The sequence below is a fragment of the Monodon monoceros genome, unplaced genomic scaffold, assembly GCF_005190385.1.
Source record: "Monodon monoceros isolate NGI ecotype Baffin Bay Population unplaced genomic scaffold, NGI_Narwhal_1 Super_Scaffold_2, whole genome shotgun sequence".
Lineage (NCBI taxonomy): Eukaryota > Metazoa > Chordata > Mammalia > Artiodactyla > Monodontidae > Monodon > Monodon monoceros.
In genome coordinates, this window is record NW_021703776.1 from 38,712,265 (window position 1) to 38,733,449 (window position 21,185).

Genomic DNA, 21,185 nt, shown 5'->3' on the forward strand with positions numbered 1-21,185 from the left:
TGCTGTCCACAGTTACTGGGTGTTTCCCCAGTAATAAGTTTTTTTTTAATATTAAAAAAATTTTTGACCCATGACCTCCATGGGTCCGGAATTGAGCCTTGTGCGCTCACACTCCTGTTTAATACGGCTCCATAACGTTCTATTTAAGGAAGGAAACTTTAAGTTAGAAATAAAGAACTGCAGCACGTTTCTCCAAGGGCTGAACAGCTGCCGGAAACATCCTTTGGTCTCTAGCTCTGGTCGCCATCAGGATCACAAATGAATTTCAACACCATTGAGTCCCTGGTCCCATCCCCGAGGCCTCTCATCCCCGGTTGGGCCGAGGCTTCTTAAGTGACTCTTTACAGCTCTAAGCCCCGTAGGAGGGTCAGGGCAAGTGGTTTCAGAATTGCAGCCCTCACTTTTTAACGTCCTAGTCATTGTCCTTGAAACCCGACCCCCCTCGCCTCTCTCCCCCAACTCCCGGCTCTGGCTGTTTAAAAGCTGGAGAGGAAGTGAAAGCTTCAAGTACAGTAAGTGATACCCTCCGCCTCCGTGTATACATAACAAAAGCTCAGGAAACGTGCGGGTCCCTAGGATATCCGAGCCACCCCAACCTATCCCTGCTCCTCCCCACCTCCACCAGGGACTGGAAACACCTTGTCCCAGTGCACACGTGGGACAAATTTTATTTTAATACTTTACCTCACCTAGATCGCTCTGTAGTTCTCCCTTCCAACGCAACCACTCCTGAAGCAATTCCTCTGCTTCTCCCAGGTGCTTTCCCCATAGATTTTACTGTCCCATGAAAGATTTACTTGAGGATGACGTTAAAAAAATAATGTTTTTGATGCCATAATGGTTATGGTGGGTGTTGAAAAATGGGAAGAGAACCTGGGCCAAAAACTTAGTGGGAGCGAGGCTATAGTGTGAGGTGGGCTCCTTATCAGGTTCAAAGTAGAGGGGCTGGAGATCTTGAGGGAGGGGTGGTGGGAGACTAAGGAGGCACGGTCTTGGTGGATCGCACTTCAGAGTATATATCTGACCCGAACGAATGTGCTTTAGGAAATCAGCCCAATTAGTGGACCAAACACACCAGTAAGGAGAACTGGCGACTCGAAACACATGGCTTCGGTGTCCCCGGGCGCCTTAACAATAAGCAGCGGGTTAGGACGGCAGTCGATTTGCTCTGTGGCGTTTCCAGGCTGTGGTCACCGCGCCAGCCGGCGGAGCACGGGTATGGGCAGAGGGGCGCGGGAGATTCACGAGCAGGGGCAGCAAGCCTCCTGATTGACAGCCCGAAATCCGATCTTGTGAAAGAGACGCGGAGCCAATGGGAGGCAGCGATCCATCAGTTTGGATTGGAGGCCCCTGGAGGAGAAGTAGAGGAAAAACCACCGAATTGAGCTCTGTCAGAGGCGCTTTCGGCTTCCAAGGGGGAAGTGCTGGGCAATAATTAATGTTTTTATTAAAATTGGAGGGAATTTTTTGCAGCCGTTCGCCTAGCGTGGCCTTCAGGTGGGTCTTTCCAACAACTTTTTATGTCTCTCCAGATAATTGCATGGTTGTGGGTTGCAAAAACTATCCTTATGAAAGAGGTGTCTCCGTCTCTTTAGTCCCGTTAGGTGCAAAGCAAGTCTCGTTGATCGCCATTGCTAGTTTTGCACACGTTTGCGAATCAGAGCTGCCCGGGGTACACCGACCGCGCAGGGAAACATCGAGAGTGTAAATAAATACATCGCCTCTGGTTCGGATTTTTGCTACTGCCGAAAATATGTAAATTGTGAACTCTCTTGTCTCTCTTTGGATCCAGGTGAAGGAGGCGGTGTAGGGAGGGTTATTTTTGTGAATGGGACTGTCGGAGGGTAATTAGCTATGCAAATTCAAGAGCTTCATTCATGATTTTTTTTTTTTTTTGTAGCCTAAAAGCCATCTTGTTCCCCTCTAGGTTGATAGAAGTCCAGATCCTGAGGAAATCTCCAGCTAAATGCTCAAAATATAAAATACTGAGCTGAGATTTGCGAAGAGCAGCAGAATGGATGGATTTTATGACCAGCAAGTGCCTTACATGGTCACCAATGTGAGTGATCAGTTCGAAAGTTGCTGTTTATAAACTTGACTCCGACGGAGGGGGTGGGGTGGGGAGGAGGGAGAGAATGAGGAGGGAGGGGGCAAGGGGGCTGGGATTGCAGATACTTTATCTGCTTTGTTGCCACTGTAGGGCGACTCTGCTTCTAGAAGCCCAATCTTCAAAATGAGCTTACCTTTCAGTGATTTGGATAAGGCATAGTTTTGTTTTTAAGACTCCTTTTTCTGATTAAAGTGCTCAAGATGAGTGGAAGAGGAGATGGGGGGCAGCAGCAGCCGCTGCTCTCAAAGTTTTTGGCTGGGTTTGTCTGCCACATTGAAAAGAATGAAGTTGAGACAAATGCTGACACTTTTTGTTTATATGGGGTGTTTATTTTTTTCTTTTTTTTTTTCATTGTCTCTCTTACGTTTTTCATTTCACCACTCTGTTTTTGTTCTTTTTTTAGGGGTGTTTCAGGGAGAATAAAATTCACTGCGTTTTAATCTAGCGTTGATCCAGCCTAAAACGACTTTAAGTGTAATTGCTTAATGTTGTTTTGATGTTGAGATACCATGAATATATGACTGATAAATAGTGTATTACCATCGGCACAGGAGAGCAACTCTCTCTGGCTGTTGAGTTCTCAGCATAAGCTTTCACTGTCAAATGAACACAGAAAATGATTATTGGAATTGATACGATGGACTTTTATTTTTCTATTTAGGGAGAAGATCCAGTAGACTTTTGTATGCATGTGTGTTTCTATGTGTGTGTGCCATGTGAGGTTTACATTCTTTTAAAGGATTTTATCTTTCCCTTTGTAGAATCAGCGTGGGAGAAATTGTAACGAGAAACCAACAAATGTCAGGAAAAGAAAATTCATTAACAGAGATCTGGCTCATGATTCAGAAGGTGAGGTTTGATTTTGGGCTGAATCCCCCCTCTTTACCTATACTTCCCACCCTCATAAAGAAGAGAAGCGCTTCAGTCTTACCTTAAGAATAATACACTTTCAAATTGCTGCATTTAACCAAGACTTTTATTTGGAGCAATTAACATGATGTGACAGTTTGCGTTGAGAGATATTTTATGGCTCTGTCACAAACTAATGCAAGAAGGAAATAAAAACAGTGACAACCTTCTTTTAATCATTCTTTTGTGTTTAAATACCTTTGTCCATATGGCATACAAGTAATCCCATACACTAAGGTAACAATTTTGAAATATCCAACACAGTGGGACAAATTAGGCAGCTGTGCACACTGCTTAATTTCTCTTTTCTCCTGTGCTAGAAGTTGAGCAATGTAAGTGATTGTTTGATTTCCCATCCCCTTACACTAAAACCATATACTGTTATCAAACTTTTCATTGATGATTTTGATGACCACATGGTGAGGCCTTAAAATGTTCAATGAATCATAATCAAGGTCTAATTAGTAATTATAATACCTATTTGGGAAGTTGGGTCACAGATTCTTTTTATGAACTGTTGGTAGGAGGTCAATATATTATAAATTATTCCAGCCCTATGCAGGCATTCATAATAAACTTACCATACTTAGATTTAATTACCAAAGTTCAGTTTGCCATTTAGATTAGGTATATTGGATTCTGAAACATCCTCAAATCTTCATATAAGTATAAATAAGTTACACATGCCTCTCCCTCCCCACTATGACAGAATACACAGCTTTGGACTTGATAATAATCAGATACCAGAGAATTATCTCTCTGACTTTTGTAAACCTATTCCTGTAGAAATTTTCTTCCAAAATCTTGTATTTAAAAGTTGTCCCTTTTAGTTTTGAGGCGTTGAACTTCAAAACATATAGTACTTTGAGAATTATACAATGTACTGTTACATGTTTTATATAAGATCCGGAAGATAGAAATAAAACGTTTTTCAGTCGTTCTGATTTTTCCCCTACTACTGTTTTAGCAAGAGTTGAATATATTTAAGAAAGGTTTCTGTGGATAGACATGCCTTTACCTCAGCCTTTTTGAGTTCTAGTGTATGCGTGTTGTTTGAGGTCCCTAAGCTTATTTATCAAGCTAACTGTTAAAAAGGGGAAAAAAAAGATATTGAGAAGTATTGCTTAATAGGCATCAAAATGGGCAGGATTATTGATATAATTAAGTTATAAATCCTGATTTCTTTTTATATTGACGCCCCTCCCCAAATTAAATTGATCTATAGTACTAATTTCATGACAAACATTTCCATTTAATGTAGGCTAAAGGTTTGCAAATCTTTTGTTTATGTCTTTGACTTGTTTTTTAGAACTCTTTCAAGATCTAAGTCAATTACAGGAAACATGGCTTGCAGAAGGTAAGGCAAAAAAATTGCTTTCAAAGGAGGGGAAAAGCAACTCTAGAAGGGGAGGGAAAAAAAGTCCTGAACTTGCTGTCTTAATGTTCAGCCCAATTAATTGAGCTCTAAAAGAGCCACCTCATGTGTCATGCATACATTAGAGCCTCTGATGAGTTTGTCTTCGGGGAATCTGGGACTGCACTACCCAGTGTCATCACAAATTACCAGGAGAAATTGCTTCCAGCTCACAATCACATCTGCTTTTGGCAAGAACTAATGCACCAAGACTTCAAGTTCTAAGCCTCTGTTCAGATTTTAATTGCAATTGATCAGGTTTATATTATTGTACCTCGAGAGACCTCCTAGAGCCAGAACTCGGCTTGCTGTTTCCTTTAGAGCAGCGCATATCATTATTTGGTGTTCTGGCGGAGGACTTTTCTGATGGCAGAAATTAGTTTCTCTGGGTTCATCAGGACGGGATGCTTCAAGATTTAAGTGCAAGTGTCTTCTTTCCACCTTGTTCACAACACAGAACGTTAGGTGTGTATCCAATGCTAAGGAAATCCATGGCTTTAAAATAAATCTTGGGGGGATTGGAGGATTTTAAAAATGTTTTCTGTTTGTTACTATGATGTGATGTTTGTTGAAATTGACCTTTGCTATTATAACAATTTTATTAGGATTTATTTAATATAGCAAGGAGATATTTAAAGGCATTACTTTTATTTTTGATTGCTTTTGATTGCTTTTTGATAAAATTTTGTGTTGCAGTCTATTGTATCTTTTTTTGTGAAACTTTATTTTATAGGAACAAGGAGCTATTGCGTTAGTACAGCTTTATACAACTTGAGAAATGTCTAATGTTGAGGGACTTTTGTTGGCGTCTATAATTTGAAATTTTTCTTTTGGATTTGGTACACTAAATGTGAAATAATAATTTTATCCTACGATGTGTTCTGTGGGAAATACAAAGAGAAAATTATAGATATTTAGGTATTGAGTATAGTTGTGTTATTTCTGTCTTTGCATTACATGGGAAACATGCAATTTTTGCAACAGATTTTTAAGATGGTTCAAAGAAGAGAGAGGGTCTCTTTAAATGGAACCCAAGCATTGCTGTTGCTACTTTGAGGCAGACTGCTGTGTTTTTTCTAGTGGTCTTGCTTGCAGTTGATCAAGTTGCTGTTAGCATGTAAAATAAGTTTCTTTGTTTTGCTGATATTCTAGTTCTTCCAAAGGGCTTCTGCAATCTTTAGAAAGCTTTTAAGTTAAATAGCTTTTCCAGTATCCCTTTGCAAGGGTGATTGTATTTGTATGTTAATGAAAGGTAAGTATTAATGAAAGTTTTAGTTACATTTAAAGGTCATTTTGCTTGTCACTGTAAATGAAACTTATTGCAATAGATTACTTATTATTGCAACATAAGCCATATATTCAAATGTAACTTTCTCAAGAAAAATCTGCACAGAGGCTCTTGCATGAATTTTATCTGTTAGTTTTGCAAAGTTAAATGTTGTGAGAACATTATGTTTATGAGGGAATTTATTCGCTTATCCAGAATACCTTCAGATATCTATTTTAATTGTTCTGGAAGGTTTGTTGGTTCTTAAGATGTTTAAGTCTTATTGATTCCAAGTCAGTGCACTTGCTGGCAGATTTTGAATGTGCACAGCAACTCTGTTCCTGGAATTAAAAAATGTGGAATCTGTGACAGACTCTTACCATTTTATAATCAGTTTCAGTGCAGTGTTTTACTTTTGACTTGTTTTGTTTCTTTGTCCCTCAGATAAGGGATTTGGTAATTTATCCAAGTTTATTTTAAAACTCTGCACTGAATATTCTTACCCATGATAATTAACTTACCTGTAAATCAGATCTGAAGATTTAGCTTTATATAAAATAAACCTAGAAAATGATTGATGTATTTGAAAGAACATGGACTTTTACTTAGAAAAGAATTTATAAGCTTAAATAAGTTCAGGAATTAATCCTCGGAGTGTTTTATTGAATACCCAGGTGGGCTCCTATTTACAAACCATGAGTAAGATTGCATTTGAGGATAATTTAAACATTTGTTCAGAATACTTTACGTTAATTTATCCTGTCATGATACAAGCATAACAATTAATTTTATTTTTAAAACTCTAAGAGTAAGAAGAGAGGTGGGTTTTTAAAATTATCTGTTAATGAACTGCACATTTATTTTTAGCAATTTTATATAATTATGCTATTTGCATTAGCATGTTAACTTACCCCACATCTTGAACAATATTAGCTAAGAAGAGATCTCAAAATTATACTAGTTTATTTGTAGCTAGATCTGTTCATTTATGTTCTTCTGGTCATCCAGAAATTAAAACATTGCCAAACTGGCAGACTATAAACTGTTTACATATTTCTTTTCATAATTCTTTATCGCCAAGGAAGGGACCATGGAATTTTAAGGCATCTTGACCCTTTTTAAAAAGACCATTGGCAATTAACCAAGTTTCTCCCATAAGAATCCCACTGGGAAGTTAAACAGGTCTAAAAATGTTACTAGGCAGGAGAGTCAAGGTACTTGTAATGTGTCATATGAATTTTTAAAAAATTATCGAAGTCCCTAAATACTTGGGAAATAATATATTGTTTCAGGTTTAATTTATTTTTTTCCTGTAAAAATTTTTATAAGGTAGACCCGAAGTGTAACATGGATTGGTCAGAGGTAAATTATTATAGATTATGAAATGTGTTTTATGTCCAAGGAAAAATTTGGATAGATAAGGTAGGACTTATTTGAGGGTGGGGTTGGAACCAGTATTTTCAATTCACTAAAGTCCTCTCCAAAAAATATGCTTCCATTCTTCCTCCAAATTTCTAAACAGGGATCAAAAATATGTTTTTGAAGAATATAACTTTATATTAGTATCAGTTTTGAAGTACTAACACTGCAATTTTAAGGTTTTTTAACATATACACCACAATTTTAAAAAATCACATCTTATTCTGAAGAAAATTGAAAAGGTAATGTTTTCAGTGACCAGAGTAGCAGTTAAAAAAGTGAAGAATGTGCTTATTTTAAATTTTGCCATAGCCACTTTATATTGTCATTTTACTGTGTACAATGCTTTATTTATTGATTCTTTGACTTTTGAATTAGATTGCCACTGACAGAAAGGCAATTCCAATTATTTGATCCCATGAAATAATGAGTTCAAATATCAATTCTATCAACATCCTGGTAACGTCCTGTTTTTTTAAGTGGTGCTTTAAGGAAGGGCGTCCTAGAAATTCATAGTTAAAATGGAACCTTTTGTGTGGGGGGGACAGAAATGGAAGGATGTAAAATTGAGTTAAAAGAGGATCACGTTCTTTTAAAGTTGCTTGTTAAAGTTTACCTTTAACACAACTTAAAGAAAAATAATACATTTCATATGTATCTAATATAAATACATAGCAACTTTTGAGTGTTATTTTTGATGTCGGTCTAGATGTCCTTGAGGTTTCTTTTCATCAGTAATATTAAGGAAAATTGTCGATAGTGATTCGCTGCCATCAGGGTAGAATGTTTTTCAATTGTGTGGTAAGTCAAGTTTCATGATGCCAGGACGCTTTAGTCAAAGTTGTGCCTCCAAGAATAACCTTTCTACACTAAAGATTATTATTACCTCATGCCCTCATGCTGATAAGCTTTTTTCCTTTTGTTTTATGTGACCTTCTATTAATAGTCAGGTTTGCTGAAAAGTAGAGATGTCATTCTATCTCCTCAGTTCACTTTAGTGGCTGATACTAAATTTATAATCAAAATCATTTATTATGAATTTCATCAAATAATATGTGCTCTTGTTACTCAATATACATAATGCCACCCATAATACACAGTAGTCATAATGTACTCATTTTTATTTTTTAAAAACTAGACTGTTTCTTTTTGAAACGGAACATAAATTGGGTATGTACTCACGATTTTTTTTTAAATGTGAGGCAGTAAGGAGAAAAAGCTTTAAAAACGACACTATTTTGTGTGGTTTAAATAAAAAAGGAATTGAGAGTTAGGCATTAAATTACAGAAGTCCATACTATTTCTTAGAGTTGAGCAAGAGTCATTGTATGGGGGGAGGGGGGAGCTACTATCCATCTTTTTCTTGTACCAGGAAATACTCTAAACTATGAAACAAAGACTTCTTGTTTGGACTTCATTAAAGGATAGCAGGTAGAGTAGATGTATTCTGTTTCTCAACATTTATTGGAAGTATATAAATGCATTTTCATCTAGGGTCTATTTGCAAAATAGAAAAATTTGTTAAAAATAGAATTCGGATTTGATGTAGCCTAGATGTCGGTTTTCCAGAGGGTCCTAATACATGTTAATGAAATATTGCTGAACTTTTCTAATTCAGTTACAGAAAATGTATAATTTCTTGAATTTCATAATATAACTTTATTTCCTTTGATCTGTGCACAGCATTGTAATTAAAATAATAATAATGATAATAATAATAGAAGTCAGACCTCAGTAGCATTAGAGAAAATATATGGATAATAACAACAGCTCTGAGCTACGCTTAAGTTTTCAAGCCTCTCTATAGGTTAGTTAGGAAATTGAAGTTGATTTGAGACTAAAGACAACTAAAACTTACTGTTTTCTTTCTTTTAGAGCATACAGAAAGAATGCCTTTATCAATATTAAAGATGTTTTTGTCATGGGGAAAATGGCCCCCCTTTTTTCATCTGTTTCAATGTATTTATACTTCTGCATTAATTAATGTTTATACATTGGTACAATCATTTTAATGTTAAAAGCGATGTGGTATAAAACCAGGCTTAGCGGCCTCATGATTATTTTCTTCCATGGCCTGAAGCTTCATTTTAGGATTAAACAAAATATGACTGTGTGAAGGTTGATTTTCTTGTTGTTTTACTCTTATTTAAAAGAAAATTTAAATTTCTTTAGAGAAACTTGTTTCTTAACCCTGTGAGAGTGAAATGCTACTAAGTTCAGCAATAAACTATTATAATCTTAAGATAAAAAGAGCATTTGAATAATAAGCAAGAAAAATAAGGTATTTCTTTAATGGTTTGGCTTTTTTTCCCCCTTCCTTCTTTCCTTCCTTCCTTCCATCCACCCATCCATCCATCCATCCATCCATCCATCCGTCCGTCTATCTTTACCTCTTTTCTTTTTTCCTTCTTAGTTTTATACATTCAAGTTTCTGTGACAAATTACCCTATAAAGCAGGATGGGTTAAACATATGTAAATATATATATGGATTTAATTTTGTCATTTATTTAAACGTGTACCTTAATGGATTTGAGCTGTATTTGAGACAGAGCAATAAAACTGGTATGTTTATACTGCAAGTTCAAGTTGACTTGCTTTAGCTCTCTGGAAGGGTGTGACATGAAAAGATTGCGGTTGGGCCCCATGGCTCATGCTGGACTGTGTTTTTGTGAATGGAGGCGGAACTCCAGCTCTGCCTGCTTGTCTGGAGGAATTGCTGAGGAGATCAGCTGTCTCATTCACTGGCAGAAAGAATGACTCATACATCTTCCGCCTTGTTTGGCTCCAGGTCATTGTTACAGTGGATAGAACTGGTTTTAATTAAATATTAACCCCTTTTCAACTTGACATTTGTTTCAGTTGTAATTTTCCCACTTTTTCCCTAGCTTTAAAAGAAAACCTGACAGGCGCCTAGTTTGTAAGAAAAAGGGGGTTTTTACTTGTTTGCAGCCAAACTTGGAAAATATTTCAACACTCACCTTTCCTTAAGTAATGATTATTACTTTATTTGAAGGTTTAAAATAAGCACAAAAGACAGACAAACTCTGTTTAAAAATTGTCCACTCCCCACCCCAGCCCCGCCCAAGAAATGTTAGTTAAGAAAGTATATTAAAATTCAAAATAAGGGTTAGTGATTCTGTGACATCAAGATTGTGATTAATATTTTCATGGGTTTCTTTCTCATAATATGTATTGCGATGTAGTAGAACTAGAGAGAGAGAGAGAGGGAGGGGGAGGGGGAGGAGGAACAACTTTGGATAATAATGTAGGTAAATGGCTGAGAGTGCAAATACTTCCCTTATAAAGGCGAAGTCCTGAGACTTGATGGCAACTTGTCTATTAATGTGTGATGAACTGATAGAAGCGCTCCAGCTATTACCAGTAAAATCCACATGCTTCATCTTCTTGAAAGCCTTTTATTGGTCTTTTGGTATATACTTTCTCTTCTCCTTTCTTACTCTTTCCCCTTCCTCTTTAATTACAGAGGGTGGGGAAACATTTTCATTCCCCAAAGGTGATTATTCCAAGCATAGTTTATTATAGATAGCAGTGAAAAAACCAATCTATTTTTAGGTTGGCCTCTATTGTTAATTTTCCACTTTGGAGTTGGTATGGCTTGCCGCAAATTTTCAGGAAGCTGTAGTTTGCTACTTCACAGAATTCCCCGTGAATGGAGGAAAAAAAGGAAATGTACGATACGAGTGTGGCAATACTTTGTCATATTTTCCTTGCCCAGATCCAACTTGTGTTTTTCGTTAGCTGCTTTCCTTTGACTCTAACTTCAAGTTAGAGGTAGACTTCAGCTTTTGTCCATTTAAGTAGCATGCTGCTTCATTTGGTCTATTCAGTTTCTTAAGATTAGCTTCTGTGAAAATGTGAGTCATATGTTTTTTGTTAAAATTCTGGAATATGTTCAGGCATAAGTGTGAAGTATTTATTCAGTATGTTAAGGAGTTAGAACAGAAATAGCAGTTCTTATTCTTTTTACAAAATTGTTGGTATGTAGCTATTTTCTGTATTTGTGAGGTATAACTTTTGGTTTCTTCTCCTCCTGAAGTTTTCCCTCCCCAGCTCCCATCTCCCAACATACGCTGCTTATCCATCAGCGATTTTTACGCCTTTCTTGCAGTGATATATATCATTGAATTGCAACTTTGTCTTCTGATAGTAAGAAAAAAAAAGTCTGGCCTTTGGGACAGTCATACCAGCATATTCTGTTACAAATACATTTTTGTTACTCACCCGCTATTTTTAACTATTCCTGTAAAGGGATATTACGTTTTTATTAGATTCTTGTAAATGTTGGCTTTTTAAAAGCATAGTAATTGCCGTGGTTGGTAATTTTGCATCTCAGTAGTTATCTGGGTTTAGCTGTTAATTTCAAAGGAAAACCAAAACCTGTGGATATGGTGGGAAAAATGTGTAGGATTTGATTCTGTCTGCCTGCTGTTATTTATTAAATAGATATTAAAAACACTTTTTGTAATTTTTTTGGTGAAAAGACTTATTTCAGTGGTTACTCCTCCACTTATAATTTGTGAGTCTTTGAGAAAAATCAGGTTTACTGTACTGTCAAAAGAATGTTTATAGCTAAGAGAATGCTAATGTACAAATTTTAGCTGCGATTTTTATCCGTCTCCAATATAATTCATTAGAAGTAAAGATATTAAACTTGCATTGTAATGATTTGAGTAGTACTTCGTGTGTGAATTGAAAAAAAGGGATGGGTGGTGGAGGTTTGGAAAGAAGAATATAAGTAATGTTTCTTGAGTATCTGATATTGTGTCTGGCGTTGTGTTTAGACTATTCCATTTAATCCTCATGAAAAACCTGTATTATCACTATTAAACTGTTGAGTAAAATGGAGTTCAAAGAGGTTAAATAATGTTACACAGTTTACACAGCGTAACATAGAACAATGATTTGAAGGTTGCTGGCCTTTAGTTAACCTTGGTATCAGGTATTAGTGGAATCGGAAGAAAAAAGTACCTCTTCCTCCAGTACAGGCTGATCAAATAGGTATCAGTTCTAATTTGGAAAAAAGCGCTTAATTTGTTTGGTTTTCTTAAGTGGCAGAGGATGGAATTTGTCTTCAATAACCTAAGTATTGGTGTACAGAAGAAAGTTGTTAGAAAATAATTGAATGTCAAACTGCATATGTCTTGGTAATAGGCAAGATTATCGTTTGTTCCGCTCTTAATAATATAACATAAATTTTATTCAACCAAATATTTGTTTTTTTAAATCCTATTAAATAAGCTGACACAACAGACATTTTAATTCTATGTATGTTGTGTTCCTTTTTTATACAGAATTTTTAAAATGTAGAATTACTTTTTATATGAATTTTTTTTCTTAATTACCAACACAAAACTTTTTCAACAAAGACTGATTATGTTAATAAGAATTCCCCATACAGAATAGGCACTTTTAAAAAAATTAATTGACATCTGTTTTAGTATGACTTGATTGGATAAAAAGTTTCACTCTCAGATAATACTAGTAAAGTAATACTAACTAATCAGGTTATAGCTAAAGTTAATTAGGATTATAACTCATTATAAACCCAGCTTTTATGTAGCTTGTATGTCGGTAAGTGTGCATATTTGTGTGTGCAGATGAAAACTCATTTTTTTAATATGTCAATTTGGAATAGGTTATTTTGACATCTAAATTAACTGTGATGAAAATATTCTAGAAGTGAAAAATATACTTGTGTTTTGACTGCCGAATACATTAAGTTCTTGCTCTTTAGAATTTTTTTCCTTTACTAAAAATAGGGTAGTCATTTGACATTAGGACTGATGAAATAGTGATATTCTTTTGTTAGTACTAAATAGTCACCTGGAAAATATTTTGCATGAAAAGATGGAGTTTGTTTTTATTATTTATTATTTTTATTATTGTGACCATAATCATTGAGATATAATATTTTATTATATATGACCAAAATCAATGATAATCTTTTCATGTAAAAAACTTTGTCACATATTTTGGCCAAATTTCGGGCAAACACTTTTAATTATGGTAGTCTAATTGGCAGTAGACCGAACATATCAAAAGCAGATATTTCTAAAAAGCAGAGGGATATGTGTAGTAATTACACACCATGTGGAAAAATTGTGTGGTTAATTTAAATGGGCCGCTTAAGCACCGGCAGTAGGTGAATTGAAATACTTCTTACTCCATTCTTGCAAAAACAAAAAACAAAAAATACCCCACTGCATCTAATGGAATTCCTGTAGCTTCTTTTATTTTGCATGTTTCTTTTATTTCCACGTGGCAGGTGAAATTCAGAGGGACTACAACTTCCACCATTTTATTTCTGACATACGTGTTTTCTGGGTGACATTGATGATGGCTTCTATTTCTCCTCCCAAATATTGCTGTCAATGCCATTTTAAATATGAGCTCATTGGCAAATAATCATAGATTTGGTCTCAGTCTAAAAAGCTCTTCCATGAGAGATCTTACTTGACATTCTTTATGGCAGTTTCTCTCTTAATTTTGGCAGTTTCTCTCTTAATTTTGTTTTCATTTTTTTTTTCTCAGCTCAGGTACCTGACAATGATGAGCAGTTTGTGCCAGACTATCAGGCTGAAAGTTGTAAGTATACTATGACTCATCTCTTGAACTTTTCTTTGTCTTTGTTTCCTGTTTTTATCCTTTCTCTTTGGTTGGTCTCCACTTCCAGTGTCTTTTCTTGCATTGTGTCCATGCCTTTTTAGCTTACAGTCATGAGGTGATTGTATTTGTCAGGTTGTGACCTCAGTAGAACCCCTGTAGGATCTGAAAAGAGCTTAGGAAAACTGATTGGATTGAAAGAGGGTCCTGTTCTCTATTTCGTTAATATCCTTGGAGAAGAAACAGGGTGTGATCCATGAACATGCAAGTGTTTACTTCCAGCTTTTCAGTATGTCCAGCAGGAAAAGTGTGTGTGCTGATGGGAGACGGTCAGTAGTTCAAATCCTCATGAGATTTATTGTATAACATAAAAATCTTAGACCACACATCCTCTGGCTTATTGTATTATTTTACACTCATGAACTTTCACCTGCTTGGATTTAATTTTTAGCCTCATTATCTGCTTCCCGGTTGCAGTCACACAAATGCAAGTAGCCATCGGCTTCTCTTAGGATCCCTTCTGTGTTTCTTTCCCCGAGCCTTGCTCCAGGGCTTGTCATAGCATGCGAGAGGAGTGATTCAGGGGTTCTCCCCTCCTCTAATCAAAGAATGAGCATTTTGCCTGTATCAACATGGTTGCCTCGGGGTTTGCTTCCGATATTTATGGTTTGCCTCTATCAGCAAACTGCAGCTATTGACCTGAGGTGTGAATAGTAAAGATAAGGGTATAAATGCCATCCTGATTATAAAACTGACCTAATACATTCTTGTTCTTTTAGCACCAATTAAAGCTCTCACTTGTTTCATTTTTCCAGGCCATTGACGGTTTCACAGGAGGCAGTAGCAACAGCAACAACAGATGCTTTTAATACCTTACAACTTATCAAACCCATATTTTCACACCTAATATCATAAATCTAACACAAATACCTACGTTACTTTGAGTAACAGATGTTCGTGTGCAATGTTTTCAGCTTTTATGTTTGCTATCTTACATTTCCCAGGTGTCAAGGGTTGTAAGAGGTTTCTTCCAGATTCTCTCCCGTGTTACATATTTTAGTTCGGCGTCATTACAGTTTTTTTTCATTTGTGGTAAAATATATATTACAGAAATTGTATCATTTGAATCATTTTTAAGTGTGCAGTTCAATGGCAGTCACGTTGTTGTGCAAACATCAACACCATCCATTTCCAGAACTTTCTTATCATCCCTACTGAAAGTCTGTACTTACTAAAAACTAACTCCCCACTTACCCTGCCCCCAGCACCTGGTAACTGCTGTTGTGTCAGCTTGATTTTTGATCTGAGAAGAGAATTTTCTGTACTGTTTGATATATTTATTAGACATAGGACTTCAAGAAACCTGTTCAGCTAAGGTTTAGACCTTGATTAGAGACTCTTAGAAATTCCCGGAAGGATGATGGCTAAGGATGACAGCTAGGCAAGGTCTCCCTTTCTTCGGTGAAGTGTGGGAAGAGAATGGTCACATTTCCACATGTCCCTTCCTGTGAGGCACTGGAGTTCTTTCTAAAAACTAAACCTGTCATCTGAGTGGGAGAGTTAGTCTCATGGAGTCATTTTATATCTGAAGAAATTGGTAATGATTTTAATACTCTACCAAATGCCTAAAGGTAATTTTTTATTCCTTTTCTTATTTGCCGTCTTTTTGTTTTTTCGTATTCTTGATTAATTCGTCTCCTTGAACTCACTTCTCTAGGTTCACAGCATATGATTTTCTCTTTCTTTCTTTATTCCTTTGATTACTCCTTCTCAAGTCACTCATCTACTTTCTCTGTCTTTCCCAGGGTTCTGTCCCCAGACCTTTCCTCTTCTTTTTCTTATGCCGTGCCAGCACAGTCCCACAGAACTTTCTGCGATGATGGGAATAACCTATGTCTGTACCGTTCAGTATAGGAGCCACTAACCACATTCCTCATTGAGCACTTGAACTGTGGCTAATGGGACTGAAGAAATTAATTTTTAATTTATTTATTTTTTATGACTTTAAATGTATGTGAACACATGTGGCTATCAGCTACTGTGGTCAGCATGCTTCTGTTGAGCTATGTCTCCTACGTCGTTCTCTCTAGTGCGGGTCTCCAGTCTGTCCCCGTCTACTGAACATCTGGTGCCCCTGATCCACCACTGAGGTCCTGGTGCAAATTAGAAAAACGCAGCACCTCTGCACTCACCCCCTCCGCCCTCAGCTGAGCATCAGCATAAAACACCATTTACATAGCACCCCCAGTTTTCAATGTGATTCTCCACTGACAGTACACTCTCAGTAAGGCCAACGGTGAAATCTTTACTTTTTTTCTGCCCAGCATCTCTCTTCAACTTCTGTTGCCCTTCTAAGTTGATGGCATCACCAGTCCAAGCTGAAAACCTTTACCTTCAGTCCGTCCCAGTTCTTTACCATTAACCTCCCTTTGCTTACCAAGTTGTTAATTCTGCGTCTCAAAAGTGTCGTAATTTCATGGCTTCGACTCCATTTCTAATATTTCACTGCCTTAGTTCACACCCACTTTCTGCCTCCACGGAACTTGTGAATCAGCCTTTCTGTTGGTGTTCTTGCCTTCGGTTTCCCTCCTGCCAGTCTGCTCTCTGCAATGATATTAACACACAGCCATGTGACCTTGTTAATTTTCTCTTTAAACATCTTTCAGGACAAAGTCCTAATTCTTTAGCTGTACAGAACATTGTTCTATAACCTGGGCCTTGGCTATCTTTTCAGTTTTAACTCTTGCTATCCCAGCACCCTGTGTCTCTCCATTCTCTAAACTTGAGCCTTTCTAATTTTTCAGTCCCCCAAACAGAGTGAGCTCTCTTATGCCTCTTTACCTTTGCACGTGTTCATTTTGCTTTAAAATTTTTAAAAATTTTGCTTTGCAGTCTGGTGTACCTCCAACTCCAGACTCAGCTGCGCGTTCACCGCACTGAGGTCTTTCTTGACCTTTCTTTGCATCCTTACCCTGCAGAGTTAGACTCTATAACATCTTGTATCTTCTGTTTATTATAATATTGTAGATACATGTCAGTAAGACGGTGAACTTATTGAGGATTAGGAGCATGTCATAGTCAGTATGCCTGGCATGTTTCAGAAGCACAATAAGTAAAATTGTTGTCATAACCATGATCAGCTTCTTAGTGCTGATTTTCTCCTAAGTATTTTCGAAGTCCTAATTCCCTTCTTAAGGTAGAAACATCTGATCATGCCTTAAGGCATTATATATAGTGTCCTTCTGGAAAAACATGCTAAAACCATGAATGTTTAGCCAAGCACTTTCAGAATGCTGAAATTTTATTTTACTTCAATGAGTATTTACAGTTTAACAAATATGGCTCTAGGACTTGTGAATAAAACACCTAATTATAAAGGGAAACCTATAAACACACGTAAAAATAAATCTGAAATAGTCTAATAAGAAGAAAGTGGAGATATGATTTATTTTAAGTTTCACTGACTTAAAGGACTATTGTTTGGATGATGGTGACCAGCTAATTTCAGTCTTCACTGAGGATGGAGAAAGAGGGAAATAATTTAAATAGAGGAATAGGGCATATGGATTAGACTCTAAAGAGCATTTCTGGATGGAGAAGGTTATCAAATATTGGAATTGAAAGGCCATCTTGTCTCCTAAATGCCCTTTGCAAATGTTTGATACTTGTCTGTCTGGAAAAGCTTAGTGGGGCAGAGGGATCCTATCTCTAGGAACAGAAGGAAACTCCATCCCCTCTGTGTGGCCCGTCTATAACTTCTATGGGGCTATTTTTTTCCAATGGGAATAATCAGATTTCCTTACATACCTCAATCGAATAAAATGCTTCTGTTTTTGCTTTTATTGCTTTAGCCCTTTGGTAAATGTAGGTTAGGAGAATGAATGGCAAGTTTCTGCCCAGCACTGTATTACAGAACATACATTCGCGTGTAACGTGTATAAACATACGTAGAAGAGTAGTGAACAGAGCATTCAAAAAATCTGAAAAATGAAATTAAACCATAACACTGGGGTATTGCCTAAAAATTTTCCTGAGCACCTCTTATTATTTATAAAGTTTTTCTGTTGGAAACCTGGAATCTTAATGATGTCATGCTATAGTTTGGTAACCTTTGAAGGATGCTGACGTTTGAAGCATGTATAGACATTAAAAACAAATGAAAACAAACAAAAACATCATACAAGCCCATCCTAGGAATTGAATGGAGGTTAAGGAAAACAATTATGTGGCTCAAACATACTGTTTCTTAGAAATGAATCTTTTCAGAATTCAGGCACTGTGGAAAAAGATAGAATAACTTTAGGATACGCTTTAGTCCAGAGGAAGTAGAATTATATCTCTTCAGAAAAGAGAATTAAAAGAGTATTTAGAATAATAGATGAGCCTTATCTTTCCAAAGTAGATACAAATTTGTGTATAGACTGAATTTTTGTAAATCATGTGTTTTAAATTCAGTACATCAATAATCTTATAAGTCATATACTTTATATTTAGTTATATCACTAGTCTTTTAAAATCTACCACCCCTCATTTTCTTCATTTACAAAGTTGTGTGTTACTATTTTTCTAACTTGTTCGTTTCCATTTGATTACATTAGTTCCTTTCCATGTTTCCTCTACAGTGATTCACATGATAGATGATATTCACATTTACATTTTATGTTCTCCCAGAACATTCCCAGGGGTTTAGCCAGGGTTATGCAAAATTCCCAGTAGGATAGATCCTTGTAACTCTACACCTTTCTTTCACACCCGAGAAAGAACACTGGAATGCAAATCAATTAGAATGATGTCATTAAAGGAATAATAACCTTGACTCTTCTCTGATATATTTATGAAAGTAAATATAAAAAGTTTGCAAATTTCTCTACTTTAACTGAAGTTTGTAACACAATACTAGTGACCCATTCTGAAAATAATCAAGACAAACCAGTGTGTGCGGACTCAACTGTTTAAAGCCATTATTACACGGGTGATACGTTGTCTATGTAAATGGAAGTCCTAGCTGCACTTCATCTTCGTAGGAATTTGAAAAAAAAAAATAGCACTTGGGGTGCTTTTTGCGGTGAAGTGGAGAAAAAAAATACCTTAACAGATTCATGTTACAAATCTGCTTCTGAAAAAAGCTGAAGTTAGGTCTATGCAGACCCTGACTGAATAATTCCTTTTATATTAACATGCGTTTGTCCTGGGTTGGAAAGTTCCACTTAGTGTTTGTGTTTCTTAATTTTCTTCCTTTCTACTAAGCTACCTTCCTGCATTCTGTTCCTTTCTACACAGACAGTGAGTACTTTATAAAATTTACTTTTTGTTACTAATTTTGAAACCTTTCTTACCTGATTCATGTTTTGGATGTGACTGGTGAGGAAGATTTTGTCTTTTATTTCTCTAACTGCTTTTACCAGAAGGTGAGCACACATTCACAGAGGAATTCCGTTTCTGAGATTTGAGGAAATGAGTTTGTTACTGTGTTTTGTCTTCTTTTTAAACATTTTTGGAGGTAAATTTAAGCATGTCACCGTCATCAGACTTAAACTATCCATTTCAAGGATGAAGTGTCTTCTGCCTTTCTCACCTGCGATCATACATATGTGTACGATCTCAGCCATTGCCAGCCCTTGAAGGTTGATTCCTTTGTGTATGGTTTTTGTTGTTTTTGGCCTGTTTGTTGCTTTGGGTTATTTTATTGTTTTTTTTTTTTTTTACAGTTTAAATATTTTATCAAAGCAATATATTGATAGAGTAGGAAAACACAAGTAAGATCATTCCCCATTTTTCACAGTTCTCTTCTCTAGAGGCAACCATTTTTTTTTCCTTTGTAGTTGGCTCACATACTAAATAATGTAATTGTACTGCAACTTATTGATTTATCAGTTTTAGGGTTTTTTTGTTTGTCCTGTTCAGATAGATAATCATTTTGGGTAGGTTTAAATTATTTTCCTGAAAGTCATCAGCTATGTAATTTTACATGAGTCCAGTAACCTTATTCACACTTGAGTGTGAATATGAGTTATTTGGGAAGTTTATTCAAATGCAGCTTTATGGTCCCTATCTGTGAGAGTTTGACCATTTAGGTCTGGAATTGGGCCCTGTAATTTCTAACGAGCTGTTAGGTGATTCTGATGCAGGCCTTCCAAGGAGCACAACGTTAGAAATTTTACTATCCTGTTATTTACTTATTTGTAGAATAAAGATAGCAGCATCAATTTTTTGCAATTAAGTTGTAAGATGGACTTGGCTATTCATACACAATTCATTAAGTAATAGATACAGTTTCTGAAGATGTTATTAAGTAATATATTGTCATCTAATTGAAATATACTAGGGAATTAAATCTATATAAAAATGATACCGTTGAAGTGGTTTCTTCATTTTTATCATTTTTACTTGAGTTACTTGTGTTTTCCAATTGCAAAGACTATTTTCTACTTATTTTCTCTTACCTTTAGCTATAAGAAAGTCATGGCTCATTGTAGATCCCTGTCATCCTTCAATCAATTCTACTTTAGAAGGCTACCTAGTAAATTGTGAATTTTCCCAATCTGGTTAGAGAGAACCAAGCATTGGGGGCCCCATCCTTTTCCAAGTACATTCATTAGGGATTCTTGTTATTAGATAGTTTACTCTTCCATTGGTAGTGCACATCTGCCCTATCTATGCCAGTTTTAAGTCCAGCAGCCACATTTTCAGCAAAAAAAAATTTAATTTGGTGCTTGATTGTTTCACAAGGAACGTATTTTTCAAACCAAAATAGAAACCCAGTGAAAAATAAGCTGCATCTTGCAATAATTTTCATTTTAGATAACCTCCCAGGAATCCACGAAGTTTTAGAGAAGAAAGAAAATCTAAATAATACACCTTGGGCCTGTTTCTTAATCTTTATTTACTTATCCGTAAAATGACAAAGAAATAATCTCTCAGACCCAGGCCACGTTGTGATTGTGACTCTTTTTCCACGCTCAAGGGAAAGAAGGAAGGGTAACATCTAAATATGGTAAATGCTTGCTTGAATTTGACTTTAGAAAAACATAATGGGGAAGTGTATAAATAGAAATTACAATAAATTACTATGTACTTATAAGTAAACAGTTGGTTCAATTTTATTAAGATCTGCTCTAGGAGAGAGATCCCTTTCACAAATTTTGGTTCTACCGGTTTATTCTTCATAAGGTAGATAGTTCAGACTCAGTGCCAAAGTGAAAACCAAAAGACAAAGGAAAACAACCCCACCTTCCAAAAAAAATTGGAGTTTGTTTTTTCCTTATAGCTGAAAGCTAAAATTACGTATCTCAACCCAAAATTTTAGCTTTTTGTTTCCTATTTTCTTTATCGTTCTTTAATTTTGCCTTTAGTATAACAAATTATCCTAGAAATTAACTTCAGAAACATGCTCAAAGGGAGTACGTCAACAAATGCTTTCCACTTAGCCTGCCTATAATTA

General features: G+C 36.1%; 1 protein-coding gene across 6 annotated transcripts in view; it reads left to right on the top strand.

Moving 5' to 3' along the window:
- The first annotated feature begins 1,042 nt into the window (after positions 1 to 1,042).
- The window catches only part of ETV1 (ETS variant 1), a 94,471-nt gene continuing 74,328 nt past the window's right edge, over positions 1,043 to 21,185 (top strand). For 2 of the 6 annotated variants that reach the window (XM_029234224.1, XM_029234225.1), the window contains exons 1-4: positions 2,213 to 2,433; positions 2,872 to 2,959; positions 4,329 to 4,376; positions 13,673 to 13,726. In XM_029234224.1, the coding sequence (XP_029090057.1) occupies positions 2,311 to 2,433; positions 2,872 to 2,959; positions 4,329 to 4,376; positions 13,673 to 13,726 (313 nt within the window). In that variant the 5' untranslated portion in view covers positions 2,213 to 2,310. Of the gene's footprint in view, positions 1,498 to 1,595; positions 1,793 to 1,900; positions 2,060 to 2,212; positions 2,434 to 2,871; positions 2,960 to 4,328; positions 4,377 to 13,672; positions 13,727 to 21,185 lie in introns of those variants that run through there. The other 4 variants (XM_029234226.1, XM_029234229.1, XM_029234227.1 and 1 more) reach the window with 4 other exon arrangements.